At 45.7% G+C, this 13,875-nt stretch overlaps 2 protein-coding genes across 5 annotated transcripts in view; one reads left to right on the top strand and one right to left on the bottom strand.

Moving 5' to 3' along the window:
- The window catches only part of MTERF3 (mitochondrial transcription termination factor 3), a 32,257-nt gene extending 19,617 nt beyond the window's left edge, over positions 1-12,640 (bottom strand). The window contains exons 1-4 of one of the 4 annotated variants that reach the window (XM_074985682.1): positions 12,515-12,640; positions 10,300-10,654; positions 7,218-7,370; positions 5,597-5,786 (exon numbers count right to left, since the gene is read on the bottom strand). In XM_074985682.1, coding sequence (XP_074841783.1) covers positions 5,597-5,786; positions 7,218-7,370; positions 10,300-10,639 — 683 coding nt within the window. In that variant the 5' untranslated portion in view covers positions 10,640-10,654; positions 12,515-12,640. Of the gene's footprint in view, positions 1-5,596; positions 5,787-7,217; positions 7,371-10,299; positions 10,655-11,229; positions 11,818-12,514 lie in introns of those variants that run through there. The other 3 variants (XM_074985683.1, XM_074985684.1, XM_074985685.1) reach the window with 3 other exon arrangements.
- A 136-nt stretch (positions 12,641-12,776) lies between these two features.
- The window catches only part of PTDSS1 (phosphatidylserine synthase 1), a 48,988-nt gene continuing 47,889 nt past the window's right edge, over positions 12,777-13,875 (top strand). The window contains exon 1 of the mRNA XM_074986906.1: positions 12,777-13,000. Coding sequence (XP_074843007.1) covers positions 12,822-13,000 — 179 coding nt within the window. The 5' untranslated portion in view covers positions 12,777-12,821. The remainder of the gene's footprint in view (positions 13,001-13,875) is intronic.

The following is a 13,875-nucleotide window of genomic DNA, read 5'->3' as shown; positions in this document are numbered from 1 at the left end:
ACACTGCCATGGGGTGAAAGAAGAGAGAGCTAAAGTGTTCAGGCAGCTGAGGCAAGAGACAGTGTGCAGGAAACTCCATACAAGTCTGTCCCTGAACATCAGACTGTTTTTCTATCTGTAGCCCTAGGCTCTGAGAGGTCTGGGGAGGGGTGGGAGTGTATCTGGGCTGGGGAAGAGGCCATGGATGGGTTCTTGAGGGTGCAGGAGCAGGGGCAGGTGTCTGCAGCTAGGCTCCAAGGAGAAGGGGAGACCCCTCAACTAGGCTCAAGGGAGCAGAGAAACAGAAACTGGGTTGTCCTAGGTGTTTCTTTACCTCTCTACTCCTTTTACTACGTGTCTATTGTTGCTGACATAACTTAAAATAAATTACCAAAATAATTGAAAATGTCATGATTATGTAGTGCAATTCTGACAAATAAAATTTGCATACATTTAAAATAGTGCATAAAGAACTGTTAATGCTTTGCCACAGAATTCCCTGGGAGTAACTGTCATCATAAGCATTGCAAGCACAGGACTCATGATCCTTCAGCATTTACAGAGCCATAAGAAGTGCCAAACCAGTAAGAAATAGAATGATTTTTGGAGGACAGATTGCTGTAGAACATGACGAGAACCAATTCATACGTTTTCATGGAGTTCACTGAGCAACTGCACATGAAGCGCAGCTTATGCATCCAAGAAATGAAATGAGCACTGACCATCACATGATAATGAAGACTTGGGAGGATGATTAGTGACTGCATAAGTTTCAGCTGTCTACGGTGCCATTCCTGGCCACATCTATGTACTGAACTCATCCCAGCCCTCTAGTGCCACACAGTACAGTAACATGCAACTGGTTTCTTTCAAATGAATTATGTTTGAAATAACAGATTTTTTTCTGTGACAAGTCAATAATAAAAATTTGCACAATTTTAAAGCATATACATAAAAGTCTTAATAAATTAACTGAAAAGAACACTCCTGCCCATTTTTGTTATACATACACTGTGGAAGCTATGTTTGGTATATGTGATGCTGTGGTTATTTTTAGTGTCTCCCAAGGTGAAATTGTGGGTGTAATGCAGCAGCTCCTGAGGACAGATGGAACGTGGAAGAGAGTCGTGAAAGGCACAAGCCCAGGATTACTGAATCTGCAGGTCCACAAGAGTCTGCAACATGTGTGTCGGCTGCCAGAAAAGACCCATTTTGTTCTGGTACATTTCCTCCTTCTTCCTTTCCTGCTGGGACTTCTGAGCCCCTCTCCTTTTTCCACCTCCAGGCTGTCTGCAATGCTCACCCTACAGCCCCTGTGCTCACCATCTAAAGCAGCCCTGGCTTCCAGGATCTCGCTCTATACATCATCCTGAGGCCTCCTCTTTTTCCTCCTTATCTGGCTTAGGCATTCCAAAGACATGAAAATGGAACCCACTAAGGCTGCAAATGGTGTAGCTGCACATAAATAAAAAACCTCACATAGTGGTACTGCTGTCAGTGAAGTCATAACGAAAAATAGTATTTAAGATTCAGAACTCCCTTCCCTTGGTACCCTAAGAGTTTAAACAATACACACTCACCGTCATTTCAGCTTGTGATTGCTTATGCACAGCCACATTCACAGCACCAGCCACGATGAGTATAGCTCACCATGGATGAAGGAGATGAAGAGGGAATTGCTCAGCTGCGTGAAATGATGAGCATACAGCAATGGCACTGAATACTGGCACTATGTTCCACAGCTGGTGATGATTTTAGCTGACCTTTCTTTCCAGAGGGTAACAAAGGCAGAGAAAGCACAACTGCAGCTGCCAACCTGAAGCCTGGCCTGTATGTTGCCAGCCTGCGTACTGAAGTTATTGCTGACTGGCATGAGAAAGTGTTCTAACACAGAGGAAGACATAAGGCTGTCATGCCTAGAAACCTTCAGGAAAGGGTTGCAGAGTACCTTCATGAAAGCTTCACTGAGATCCCTGAAGAAGATTTAAGGGACACCTCTGTGTACCTGAACTGCTCTTCATGTCCCCGCCCCAACTCTACAGGGCAATGAAAAATAGATATCTATCTTAGCCCTACTAGGGATAAATTAATGAAGATGCAACAGCTGTCTCCTGTTGAGTTGAGGGTACCACAAATGTGTAAATTTACATGCTTACCACAGGATAATTCCCTCACACTGGGCTTGTCCATGCTCAGCTGAGTGGTTTGTGGTAGAGTTTCAAAAAGGTCCCAGCTCGCAGCATTGCTGGATCCCCCTAGTTGCATGTCCTTTCCTCCTCTCTCCTCGCTGTTCACAGCACACACTTGCGGCTCCGACTTCCCAGAGGTGCTGACAGTAGTTTGTGGGTAATGACGGCATTTCCATTTAGAAAGGTGTACAATTCTTTTTAAGAGCAGCTGGAATATGGCTTGGCCAGGGAGGTCAACAGTCAATCCAGTGCCTTCTGGTATGTCTGCAGCTCTTCCTTTGCTTTCATAAAGCACTGCTACTGGCTACATTCATACCTGTTCTCCTGAAAGCCCTGTGCAATCTTCTCATAGCTATTGATGTTATGGTCTATAACTGTGCTTGCACAGCCTCTTCTCTCCACAGGTCCAGGAGATTCAATACTCGTGTCTACTCAAAGCTGCACTGTGTAGTGGCATGATCAGTTGGGCATTTGCACACAACAATGGGATTGCTGCTAGGTGTGCTCACCAAGCTGGGAAGTCCAGAAAAAGCAGGTCAGACATTTACAGGACTTGAAAACAGAGCAGGGCTTTTATCATCTCACTGACCCCAACCACTGAGATTCACAGTTGTGACCTTGGTGCTCTGTATCAGGCACTGAGTGACAACTACTGGAGCAAGGTAAGTAATGCCATGTTTACACTTACAGTACATCAACCTCAGGACATCAACTGTGATTCAGTGTTGCTTGGGCAAGTAGTGTTACAGTGACATAGTAATCACCTGATTAGGGAAACAAACATAAGCATAGATACATGCACAACTAGGTTGATGCAAGGCAGCTTATGTTCACTTAACTTTGTAGTGAAGACCAGGCTTAACAGACAAATTGTCAACTGTGGTCAAGAGCTGTAAAGGACTAATAAGAAGCGAAATGTGGATAGCCTTTGAGCTCCCATGGTCCTGGACTGACAATGCACCTGTGCAGTCTCACAGTGCACTTACACAGGCTTACCAACCTTTGTTTATTAGGCTGTGGTTTCATGAAGAGAATTAACAAAATACATCAGCTTCCAGACTTCAACATTTTTCATTAAGTATTTGATAGAAAAATGATTCTCATTAAAGCGAAGTTTGCCTCTCTACGTACAAAGGCAGAAGCACAGAGTAACCAATGTTTGATAATGCTATACAAGGTATGATCCTCAGCCCACTGATTTCAATGGACATCTGAAGTCTTACACTGCACAATTATTGTACTTCTCCATTAACATAAGCACCATTATTCAATTATCATTTCAATTCTAATTTCAGCAAAGAAAGACCAAAAGCAATATTTTCTGAAGTCAGTTTTTTTATATACTCACTACTGAATCTACATTATATCAAAAATGTAGCCTGTAGGGAGATAAGACAACTCTCAGTACATTAAAGAACTGGGGAACCAGTTTTATACCATACGCTAGCAGAAAATCCCACGACTGCATGGAGGGAGCATCTCTGGTTACAGCTTGAGGGTCTTTGATTCTCAGAGCAGTCAGAAATCATAAGCAGTGAACCCATCTTGCTGTGTTATCCAGTCTACTTTGTGTTTATGATATTGATAGTTCACTAGTGAACAGACCAAAATTAAAAGTAGTCTTTCCAAAGCAAGAAACTAAAAGGCTTATATTGCCTGACATCTGACAATTTTAACATTCTTATCATCAACAAGTTGCTATTCAGCACAGAGTGTGGTTTACAAACTGTATATTTCAACTCAGGGCATCACTGGGGGACACACTATGAACTCATGTTATTCAGGATATTCACATACTTTATTTAATTGAAAGGGAAAAAAAAGAAAGGGAGGTATTTATTGTCATATCACTGAAGATCTCGACTGTCATTTTTATTAGATAAAGCTACAGCCAGAACCCCATATGATCGATTTCCCAGAAAATGAACGTGTCAACCATTGCACTTTTTTATTAGTTGCAAAGAAATGGTCCTGTTTTGTTCCATTTTAAACCGAATTCACAGTTTGGCAACTGCTATAGTACTAACCATTTTCACCTAAGACCAGAAAGTAACTGCCAGCCAAACCTGACTAACACAGGCTAGCCCAGTGGTCAGAATGGGAGTCAGGCCTAGTTGTCAGGATGACCCAGGAACTATGGTCAAAACTAGAGTCAGTAGTCAGACACCAAAATCCAAGGCCAGATTGTGCTCAGGAACTGGATAGAAGAGCTGAGAATCAGAGTGAGAGTCCACCAGTGCCAGGCATCAAACTGAAGCAAGGAACTGTAGTGAGCTGGGTAGCAGGAAAGGAGAGGTTCAAGGCAGAAACAGGACAAAAGCAACTGAGTTCAAGCGAAAAGCAGCAGATACAAGGTGGGCATGAACCTTGGGAAGGCAGCCAGCTGCTGGTACTGGCTTAAGAACCAGTCTGATAGTCTCTGCATCAAATCAGGCAGCCTACTGTGGCAAGTTGCATTGATAAGGCTGCCTGGAGACTTGCTCTAATGCATGCTCTGATTCCTAGCCCCCACAATCCTGATTCCTCTTCAGTGTCTCTGGACTGACTCCGACAAAATAATCATGCAGTGAAAATCAATTATATGGGGTCCACAACATACATCAGGGATAGGGACCCTAAAGTTGCAACTTAAAGTGAAACAATGTATAATGAGGAATTTTCCCCAATGAGAAATAATGTAAATAGAGGGAGAGGGACTGTACAAGTCTAAACTTTGCCTATGTGACCATTTAAACCCTAATGTACCACTCACTTACCATACCATACATTTAAAGCATTTTAAGCAACGTTTAAAGAAATGCTCCTAACCAAAAGTATATTTTTAAACCATTTTATCCTATGGGCAATATGAGACCAAAGAGAGTCACAGAGAATGCTGGGAGGGGACATTAATCTTTCATTTTCTAAACAATGTAATGACTTAAATGTGAGGAATTTTGACATGGCGTTCCTCGAAGTTGCAATGATGTAAAAGTGTAAAACAACTTATATCAGGGCTGACTGTATAATTGCATCTCTCTGCTCCCCATTTAGAAAGTTGCATTTCCTCACTGCCTTATTTTCTGGTTCATGCAGAGATGGTAGACATCAACGTGTGTCAATCCACACAAACAGGAGGGGAAGCGAAAGGAAACTTGAGACATCGACGGTGAGGGCACAGAAAGGCATGGGTGCAGAGAAACTGGGTCACTATAGATGAGGAGGAAGGCATTTTGTATGGTTTTCACTTAGGGCAATGCACACCAAACACCAGCCCCAAATTTGAGATTTTAAAGCGTTTACTTACTAGACCTAACAAAATCCCATTGTAGTATTTTACTTATAATACAGATGGATAAATTGAGGTAGAAAAGATTGGGTTCAAGTGATAATAGTGAACAGGAATAGGATTAATAGAACTAAGACCTGTTGTTTCACAAAAAACCTACCTTGTCTCTAGAGCCTCCATGTCTTCACCAAGAATGTATGGATTTTGGGTCAGGAATGGCCCCAGCTCATTATCTTCTACACCCACATCTTTAAGAAACAGAAGTCTTTTTCTTACATCTTTTTCAAAATCCAGTGTCAGCAGGAGTTGGCCTGCCTTTGGACGTTTTTCCACTTTGGACAAATCAACTCCTATAGCAAATAAATCACAAACAACATTTTAGTTGAATGCTTAGTTAAATGAATTAAGAAGGTAGTCATAAGAAATACAACCCACGCTGCACTGCATGTATACAGTCTTCCATACGACTTTTGTGCATATAGCCAGAATATTTTGATTGTTCACAAAACTAGGATCACAACAGCTTGTATATTCAGAACAAAAAAAGCTCCAGATTCTTCTTAATACAAATTTTAGTAGCAAAATTCAGATAACTGTTTATTTTCTGAAGAAAAAAAGAAGACTGAAGTTTTCAGTATTGCAGTCGGAGAAGTTAAGCACCGTAAGACACATTCTGAGCCTTGCAACATGCAGCAGTCTCATTTTATTTGCGCAGAGATATGGGGCGCGTGTGTGTGCGTGCATGTGCACAACTCTCTCTTTTATGGGCACAGTAAATGAAAGGAAAAGTGTCTTTGGCTACCAACCCAAATAGCTCTCATTATGAGACTGTTACCCAGAGGCAATTCTAATAAGAAACCCACTTGCCCCAACAATCAAGCAATTCACTTGTTTCTTGGAGCTTTATTCCACATTAAAACATAGAAGTTTGAGTCTGTGCTACTGCACTGTGTTGCACACTAACTGGCCCATATGGACCCTGCTGCTACGCACCAAAAGTTCTCTAGCGTGCACTGATGTAGTCCCATTTCAATCAATATGAAGCTAATACATACTAAATAAATTTTACTGCTTGGCAGGAGGACTTACATGGGCCAGTTTGCACATGGCATACTAATAAGGACTAAAATGTACAGCTTTCTGGTATGGTGTGGACAAGAGTCACAAATCTCTCTGAATCTCCCCTACCACAAGTCATTTTTGTATTCCACGCATCTCTGGCACTCAAAGGAGGTGTGGGGACGGCGGGGGGCGGGGTAGAAAAGGAAGAGGACATCCTGAATTCAGGCAGCCTTCTTTTTCAGAAAGCCCGTATTCTCCCCATTTTGCTCTCTATGCCTCTTAATTTCTCTCACTACTAGGTGCCTTCATGTTGGTAATTTTCCTGTCTGTCTTTCTCCTTCCTACAGCTTCCTCACAACCAAGTAACATTTTTCAGCGACCCCAGAGGGATGGAAGCTGCTAGAGTGCAGCAAGGTGTTTCATGGCCCCAGGAACTACACACGATGATGCCCTCTCAGTGCTCCTGGCCTACGTTAGGTCAACATCTGAGGAATCCAGCTTCTGCCCCAACACACACACGTAACAGGTAAAACACAAACAGCTTCTACTTCTGCTCATTAGTCTTTTTGCTCTCCCATCTACCTTGCATCATGTGTTGTTACAGCTATAAAATTATGATTTGCAAGTTTATTGATAAATGAGTAAGATCAAAATATAAACTAAAGCATACTCTAACACACTAAGCACAAATAATCCATCTAAAACATCATTGCACTTACCCAAAAGCACTAATTTGCTCAGAGTTTCTGAATGATCAACATAATCTCCAAGTGTGAAAGAAGTAAATGGAAGAGGTGGCTCAGCTACAATCTGCACGGCTTCTTCCTCAGAGATCTCATCCAGAGCAGATGAAGGCCATATATCTTCCCAGTCTAGAAGCCATTCATATAGAAATGTTAATTGATTTTCTTGAGAAATTTAGAATTTCCAGTACTTTCCCAGTCTGTCTCAAGAATGAGAAGTTAAAGTACAATTTACTACTGTCATTGCTTTATTTTGTTTCCTCTTTGTGGCAACTATGATTACCAGGAAAACAACAAAAATAATTAGCTGAAATATGATGAATTTCCAGTAATTTCTCTCTTCTCATTTCACTTTAATACTCCTGCCTGTATTTCTGGGACCAATTCAGCCCTGACATAAACAGGCAAAACTCCTTGGATTTTGGAATGCCTCACAGAGGGTTGTAAGAAGTAATTAGTTTCTACAAAACACAAAGTCCTGGCCTATGCTGGAAAAAGTTATGTGTTACTTAAGAACACATCTGAGTTGCACATTGTATGGGTCACTAAACAGGCTGCCACACTTCTGCTTACTTGCAACTCTGACTTTAGAATCTCTGTTCTGATACCCTCTGGAGGCAAACTGATTCCTCTAAACCAGATTTACACCCTATTTGTCTCAGAGGACCAATCCTCCTCAGTTGTATATGGGGTTAGCTGCAAGTGTAAGCAAAACAATTCAATGCAATTTAGAAAAAAAAAATTTTCTGGCATTTCCAATTTGCAGAAAAGGAAAATGGCTTGTCAAAGAACACAATAGGAGTCTTTACCAGAACCAAACTTAAGTCATGTCTACACTGCTACTTCACTGTTCTACAATTTTTGGCTCAAGGTATTGGGGAGGAAAAAAAAAAAAACCTGTCCCCTGCCCACTGCCCACCCAACAAGACACAGCAAAATACAGGGCTGTAAAGCATCAGCACTGGGAATGATGCTGCTTGTTTAGGTGGTCTCAAAGTAGTGGTGTTGTGCCCATGCTTTCATTTTCAAGTGCTGTTATGGCAGCTCATTAATATTTTAAGTATAGACATAGCCTAAAACTCAAGTTTCCTGGCTTCTGGTATTATGCTCATAGTACACCTCAATGCTGTGTGGGGAAAAGAGGCCTGTGAGCAGTGTGTTAAAATAGTAGTTCAAACATGCAAAGTTACCAGTGATGATTAAAATATAAAGTCTCAAATTATTAAAATTTAGTATTAAAATTAAATTGGTATTAAACTTTAATCTCCAGTACTTTTTAATAGGATTTACCTGCAGCTATGAATACAAAAGTGAAGTAAACCTCTAATATTTACAAATTTTATACCAATTTTTCTCCATACATATTAACTGCTTTTTCCAGAAGCTGGTATTTGTATCCTTATTTACTGGTGAGGGTATACACAGATTCAGAAACCTTATATTAATACTGGGGGTCCAACTGAGTGAAACTGGTAAAGATTGTCCAAATATGCAAGCATGATCAGGACTAAATGAGTTAACAGCCATAAGTAAAGTTTAAAGCAGGATTTCAGTACAGAACAATGGAATTCCCTACTTCACAGTGCCAAAATGAGAACGCTTATGTGAATTCTGGATAACATGAAAACTGATAGGCTACACAACAAAATGACTTGAACCCTCACCACAGAAAAACAGAGAAAATATCTAACATGAATGAGTCACAAGAGATAACACATGGGATATGATGGCTAGCGAACATATGAACTCAGAACTGTGGGACAAAGAAATACCTAGAAAAATGTGACTAGAGATGCTGAAGGAGGACATACAGGTGGGTGTCATCATTATAGACAGAGCCCTATCAAATTCATGGTCCAGTTTGGTCAACTTCACCATCGCAATATTTAAAAAATGGTAAGTGTAATGATTTCAGATATTTAAAACTGTAATTTCATACTGTTGTAATTGTGGAAGCCTTGACCTAAAAAGCAGTTGTTGGGAGGGTTGCAAAGTTATTGTTGTGGGGTTTCAGTAGTACTACCCTTACTTCTGTGCTGCTCCTGGTAGAGCGCTGCCTTCAGAGCTGAGCACCCAGACAACATTATAACCACCTCTCTGTGGCTCCCCAGCTCTTAACGCAGCACAGAAGTAGAAGTGCAACACTGTGACCCTTCTAAAATAGCCTTGTGATCCCCCTGTAACTCCTTTTTGGGTTAATCTGAAAAAATGCTGGTCTTCCCCATGAAATCTGTGTTATACAATAAACCCTTGAGTTACGCATGGGTTGCGGTCCTGCAACCCCCCGCATAACTCAAATTTTCGCACAGGTCGGGGTGTGGGGGAAGCAGCCTGGTTCCTGGGTCCCAGAGGGGCAGAGAGGCAGGAATCGGAGGCACCCTGGTTCCCATCTCCTCACCACTTGTGGGACCTGGGAAACAGAGCTGCGAATGGCTGGTCAGTTTCCCAGTTCTTGCCAGTGCAGGAAAGCCCGGAACCAGGCTGCTGCTTGGTTCCCAGCTCCCCACTGCTTGGGAGATCCAGGAAACTGACCAGCCATGTGCTGGTCAGTTTCCGGGGTCCTGCAAGCAATCTGGAGCTGGGAATCAGACAGCAGTCTGGCTCCCAGCTCCCCTCCCCTTGCAGGCCCAGGAAACTGACTAGGGCAGCAGCCTTGGTCAGTTTCCTGGCTCCAGCCAGTGGAGGGGAACCTGGAACCAGGGGCAGGAGCAGCCTCCCCTCCACCCCAGGGCTGGTCAATTTCCTGGCTGCTTCACCCTCCCTTCACCTAGCCACTTGGGGAAGGAGCTCTCAGCCTGCCTAGCTGCCCACAGCTCCAGGCAGCTAGGCACGCTCACAGCCACAGAGCAGCTTCAATCTGTGCTTAACTCACGCTAAAGCTGCCTATTTTGAGGGCATACTGCATAGAATAAAAACACACAAAGGCCAGATTTCGCAAGAGGACACCAGATTTCAGGGTCCAAGATGCATTTTGCACTGCTGTGAATTTAGTAGGGTCCTATTTATAGGCACCTGACAAAAATGCTTGTGGATGAAGAATCTTCAAACAGCTTCTTACCTTCATACAATGTTTTATCATCGGCACTAGGTATTACTTCTGCTTGCTGCTGACAGCTGTTAACTGGAGAAATTAAGTTACTTTCTGAAGAAAGAAAGCGTCCGTTACTTGAGTTGGTGGACCGCAAACAGTTCCCCAAAGGCAAAGATCCACAGGTCTTCAATCCACGTTGAAGAAAGTGATTATCAGCACCCAGCAAAGACAGAACTGAAAGTCCATTCAACTGTGTCCAGGTTCTCTGTGTTCTTCTCAGTTGCTGAACAGAATGAGCAACACTAACTGATTTCACTGACAAGCACCACTTGCACATCTGCTGAGCCCAAAAAGCCATCTTCCACATAAATACAGTTCCCTGCTAAGGAAAAGAAGTACTTAATTACAGAAAGAAAACTGTCAGGAATAAGGGAATATCTCACGGGTCACAGAAACTCAGTTGAAGGCTTAGGAACTGGCTTATTCAATATTAAAAAAAGTAGATCTGTACTATCTAATATCATTTAGCAGTGAATTTACAAATGTGATAGCCTATAAAATACATAACAATAAAATTATTTAAAAATCTTGACTTGAAATTGTTTGCATTAATGTTTTAATTTTAAATAATCCGTTTATGGAAAAAAAGACAATCAAGGCACTGCAGTGTCAAGTGTCTTGAGCAGGTTCTGTGTTTTTACAGTGCCTGGCATGTTGCTTAGCAACTAGTGCTCCTACATATTATGCTAAAACAAATTAATTATAATAAAAACGTATTTAGTATGGTTATGAGCATACAGTTAATATTACAGTAAACCCTTGATTTTATGGACTAATGGAGGGGAGAGATGTCTGTTAAACCCAAAAGTCCATTAAATCAGAGGGTTTACTGAGACCTACCCCTACAAAGCTACCCCAGCCCCAGTCCCCCAACCCCAAAAAATGCCTGCTACTTACCTGCTGCTGGAGGAGGCAGAGCCCAGTGCCACTTGTGGTAGAGCTGCCTCCACGCAGCTGCAATAAGCCTCTGGCTGTGCAGCTGGAGCTGCCCCCCTGCCAGGAAGCAGAAGTTTCCAGAGCTCAATGCTCAGCTACAGGAGCCACTGCCACCACACGCTTTTCCCACCAGTGGTGCGGGTGTACGCAAGTGTCCTGGTGGGAGGAGCATATGACAGCTCTGGCTGCTGCAGTTCTAATGGCTGGTAAGTCCTTCACTTTTTTTTTTTTGCGGGGGCAGGAGGGAGGGTGGTTCAGGATTTAATGGACCTTGATTAAGTGGGCTTTGGGAACAACAAAGGTCTGGTGGATATCCGTTGTTCCCAAAGTCTGTTCAATAGGTGCCCGGAAAATCAAGGGTTTACCATATATCATAAAACGCACCACAGCTTGCCCTAGCGCATAGGTGGGGAACCTTTGGCCCGTGGGCCAGATCCAGTCCTCAGTTTGCTTTGATCTGTCCCTGCAGGCCCTGATCCAGTCCTCAGTTTGCTTTGATCTGTCCCTGCAGGCCCTCCACCAGCTCCCCCAGCCCACTCCTGCACCCTATGTCCTGCCCAAACTCTCCAACCTCCACTCTGTTCCTGCACCTTACTTTCCTCCCAGGTCCCACAACCCCACCCTCAGCCTGCTCCTGCATCCTAGCTCTGCCCAGCCCCTGAACCCCCAGCCTGTTGCTGCACCATACCATCCACCCAGCCCTGAAGCCCCGCCCTCCTCCCACACAATACCACCTGCCCGGACCCTGCAGGCCCACCCTGCTCTTACATCCTATCCCCCCATCCACACACGTTGGGCTCCACCCCGGAACGCAGCCTCCCGCCCAGATCTACTACACCGGGGCCCCCAGAAGAGTTAACCCAGGAGGCAGAAACGCGAACGGGCTGGAGCGTGAAGGGAACCCGGCACCCTCAGCCGGACGGCTGCGATGATTCTCCTTTTTCTGCTCATCGGGGCCGGGGCCGGGGCCAGGTCCATGAGCTTCACGGGCGGTTCGATATGGCCCCCAATTGATTCATTTGCTCTGGGTCAGTGGCTAACGGCCTCGAAAGGCTCCCCGCTCCGGCCCCGGCCAAACAGCCTCTCTGCTCCGCATGGCTACAGCAGGGCCTGGCGCCAGCCACTGCACCACGATGAGCTCGCTCGGGTGCGCGGCTCTCACCCGCCCCCGCCCCCGCCCCCGCCCCCGCCCGGCGCCTGGCTGCGAGCCCTCGCGCGGCGAGCCCGGCACCCCTAGAGCTCTCACCTCAAGCCAGGCCGCGCAACCTTCCAGGCGCCTCTGCCCCGCCCCCTTCCCTCACGTCCTGCCCAGGCGCTTCCTGCACGGGCGAGACCATCCCCGCTGCGTGAGGGGGCGCTGCGCTTTCTTCAGGCTGCCGGGTCCGGTTCTGCCGCGTCCCGCCCCCTCCCGCCGCAGGAATTCCCCGGCCCAAGCTGCCCACTTCCGTCTCGCGGGGCTTCCCAACGCCTGCGGCCGCGCGCGCGCCCGCAAGGGGTTAGCACCGCCCCCTCCCGCCGGCGGCCTCTCTCAGGCGCTGCCGCTGCCTGGGGAGATGGCGTCCTGCGTGGGGAGCCGGACCCTGAGCAAGGACGATGTGAACTACCGGCTGCATTTCCGCATGATCAACGAGCAGCAGGTGGAGGACATCACGCTGGAGTTCTTCTACCGGCCGCACACCATCACCCTGCTGAGCTTCACCATCCTCAGCCTCATGGCCTTCGCCTTCACCCGGTGCGCGCGCGGGGCGGGTCCGGGCGGGGGGAGGAAGGGCAGAATGATTGCGGGGGCGGGGGGGAACGAGAACGCTGCAAAGGCTACTTGGCTAAGCTTTAATGTTGCCAGTGTAGGGGAGAGGCCAGTAGCTTAGAGATACGTGGCCTGAGGCGCAGCCCAGCCGGGGGACTTGCAAGGAGCAGCAGGGGCTGGAGCAAACCCACCCTCAGAAACTCCCTGTCTGTAGGAAGCCTCATTCCCCCTCCAGCTTTCTGGTACCATTGCTCCTTAGCTGAAGAGGATGGAGTCACTGTACACAGAGCTACTTCCCCAGACTCGCAGCCGCATGCAGCCAGACTTGCCCTGTCATACCTAGATGGCCCTGCTGCTGAGCTGAGCTCACACACCCACACACAAACCCCAACCCAAATGAGCATCCTTCTCCTGCATCTGGACCCTCATCCCTGCACCCAGACTTCCCCACACTCTAGAAACCTCATCCCAGCAAAATCCATGTACTCAGACCCCTCCTTCACTGAGCCCCAACAAGCTATACCACCCTTTCCTACCCACAAATCCCAATCACCTTCACCTGGAGTCCCCCGCCCCCCAGCCCTATTACCTCTATAGCTAGAACCCCCAATCAGCCTCTCTGTTCTTGTAGATTCCCCTACACAGAACCCTGTCTCCCACAATTGGCTCATGCTGGACTGAGCTGAGCCTGTTTGCCTGCACTTGGTATGCCTAGCAAAGAGGGCAAGGTCACAGTGAGTTTCTGATGGGGGCCTGGCCCTTGTACCATATCACGGTTGGGTGTAGCCTCACTGCTGAATCTGCAGGTGGGCAGGGAAGGATGTTAGGTTTATCTTTCACCTCTATGCAACCAGTGGTCT

This window comes from Carettochelys insculpta, chromosome 2, assembly GCF_033958435.1.
Source record: "Carettochelys insculpta isolate YL-2023 chromosome 2, ASM3395843v1, whole genome shotgun sequence".
NCBI lineage: Eukaryota > Metazoa > Chordata > Testudines > Carettochelyidae > Carettochelys > Carettochelys insculpta.
The sequence above is the reverse complement of the archived record's forward strand: the minus strand, read 5'-3'. Positions and strand labels throughout refer to the sequence as shown.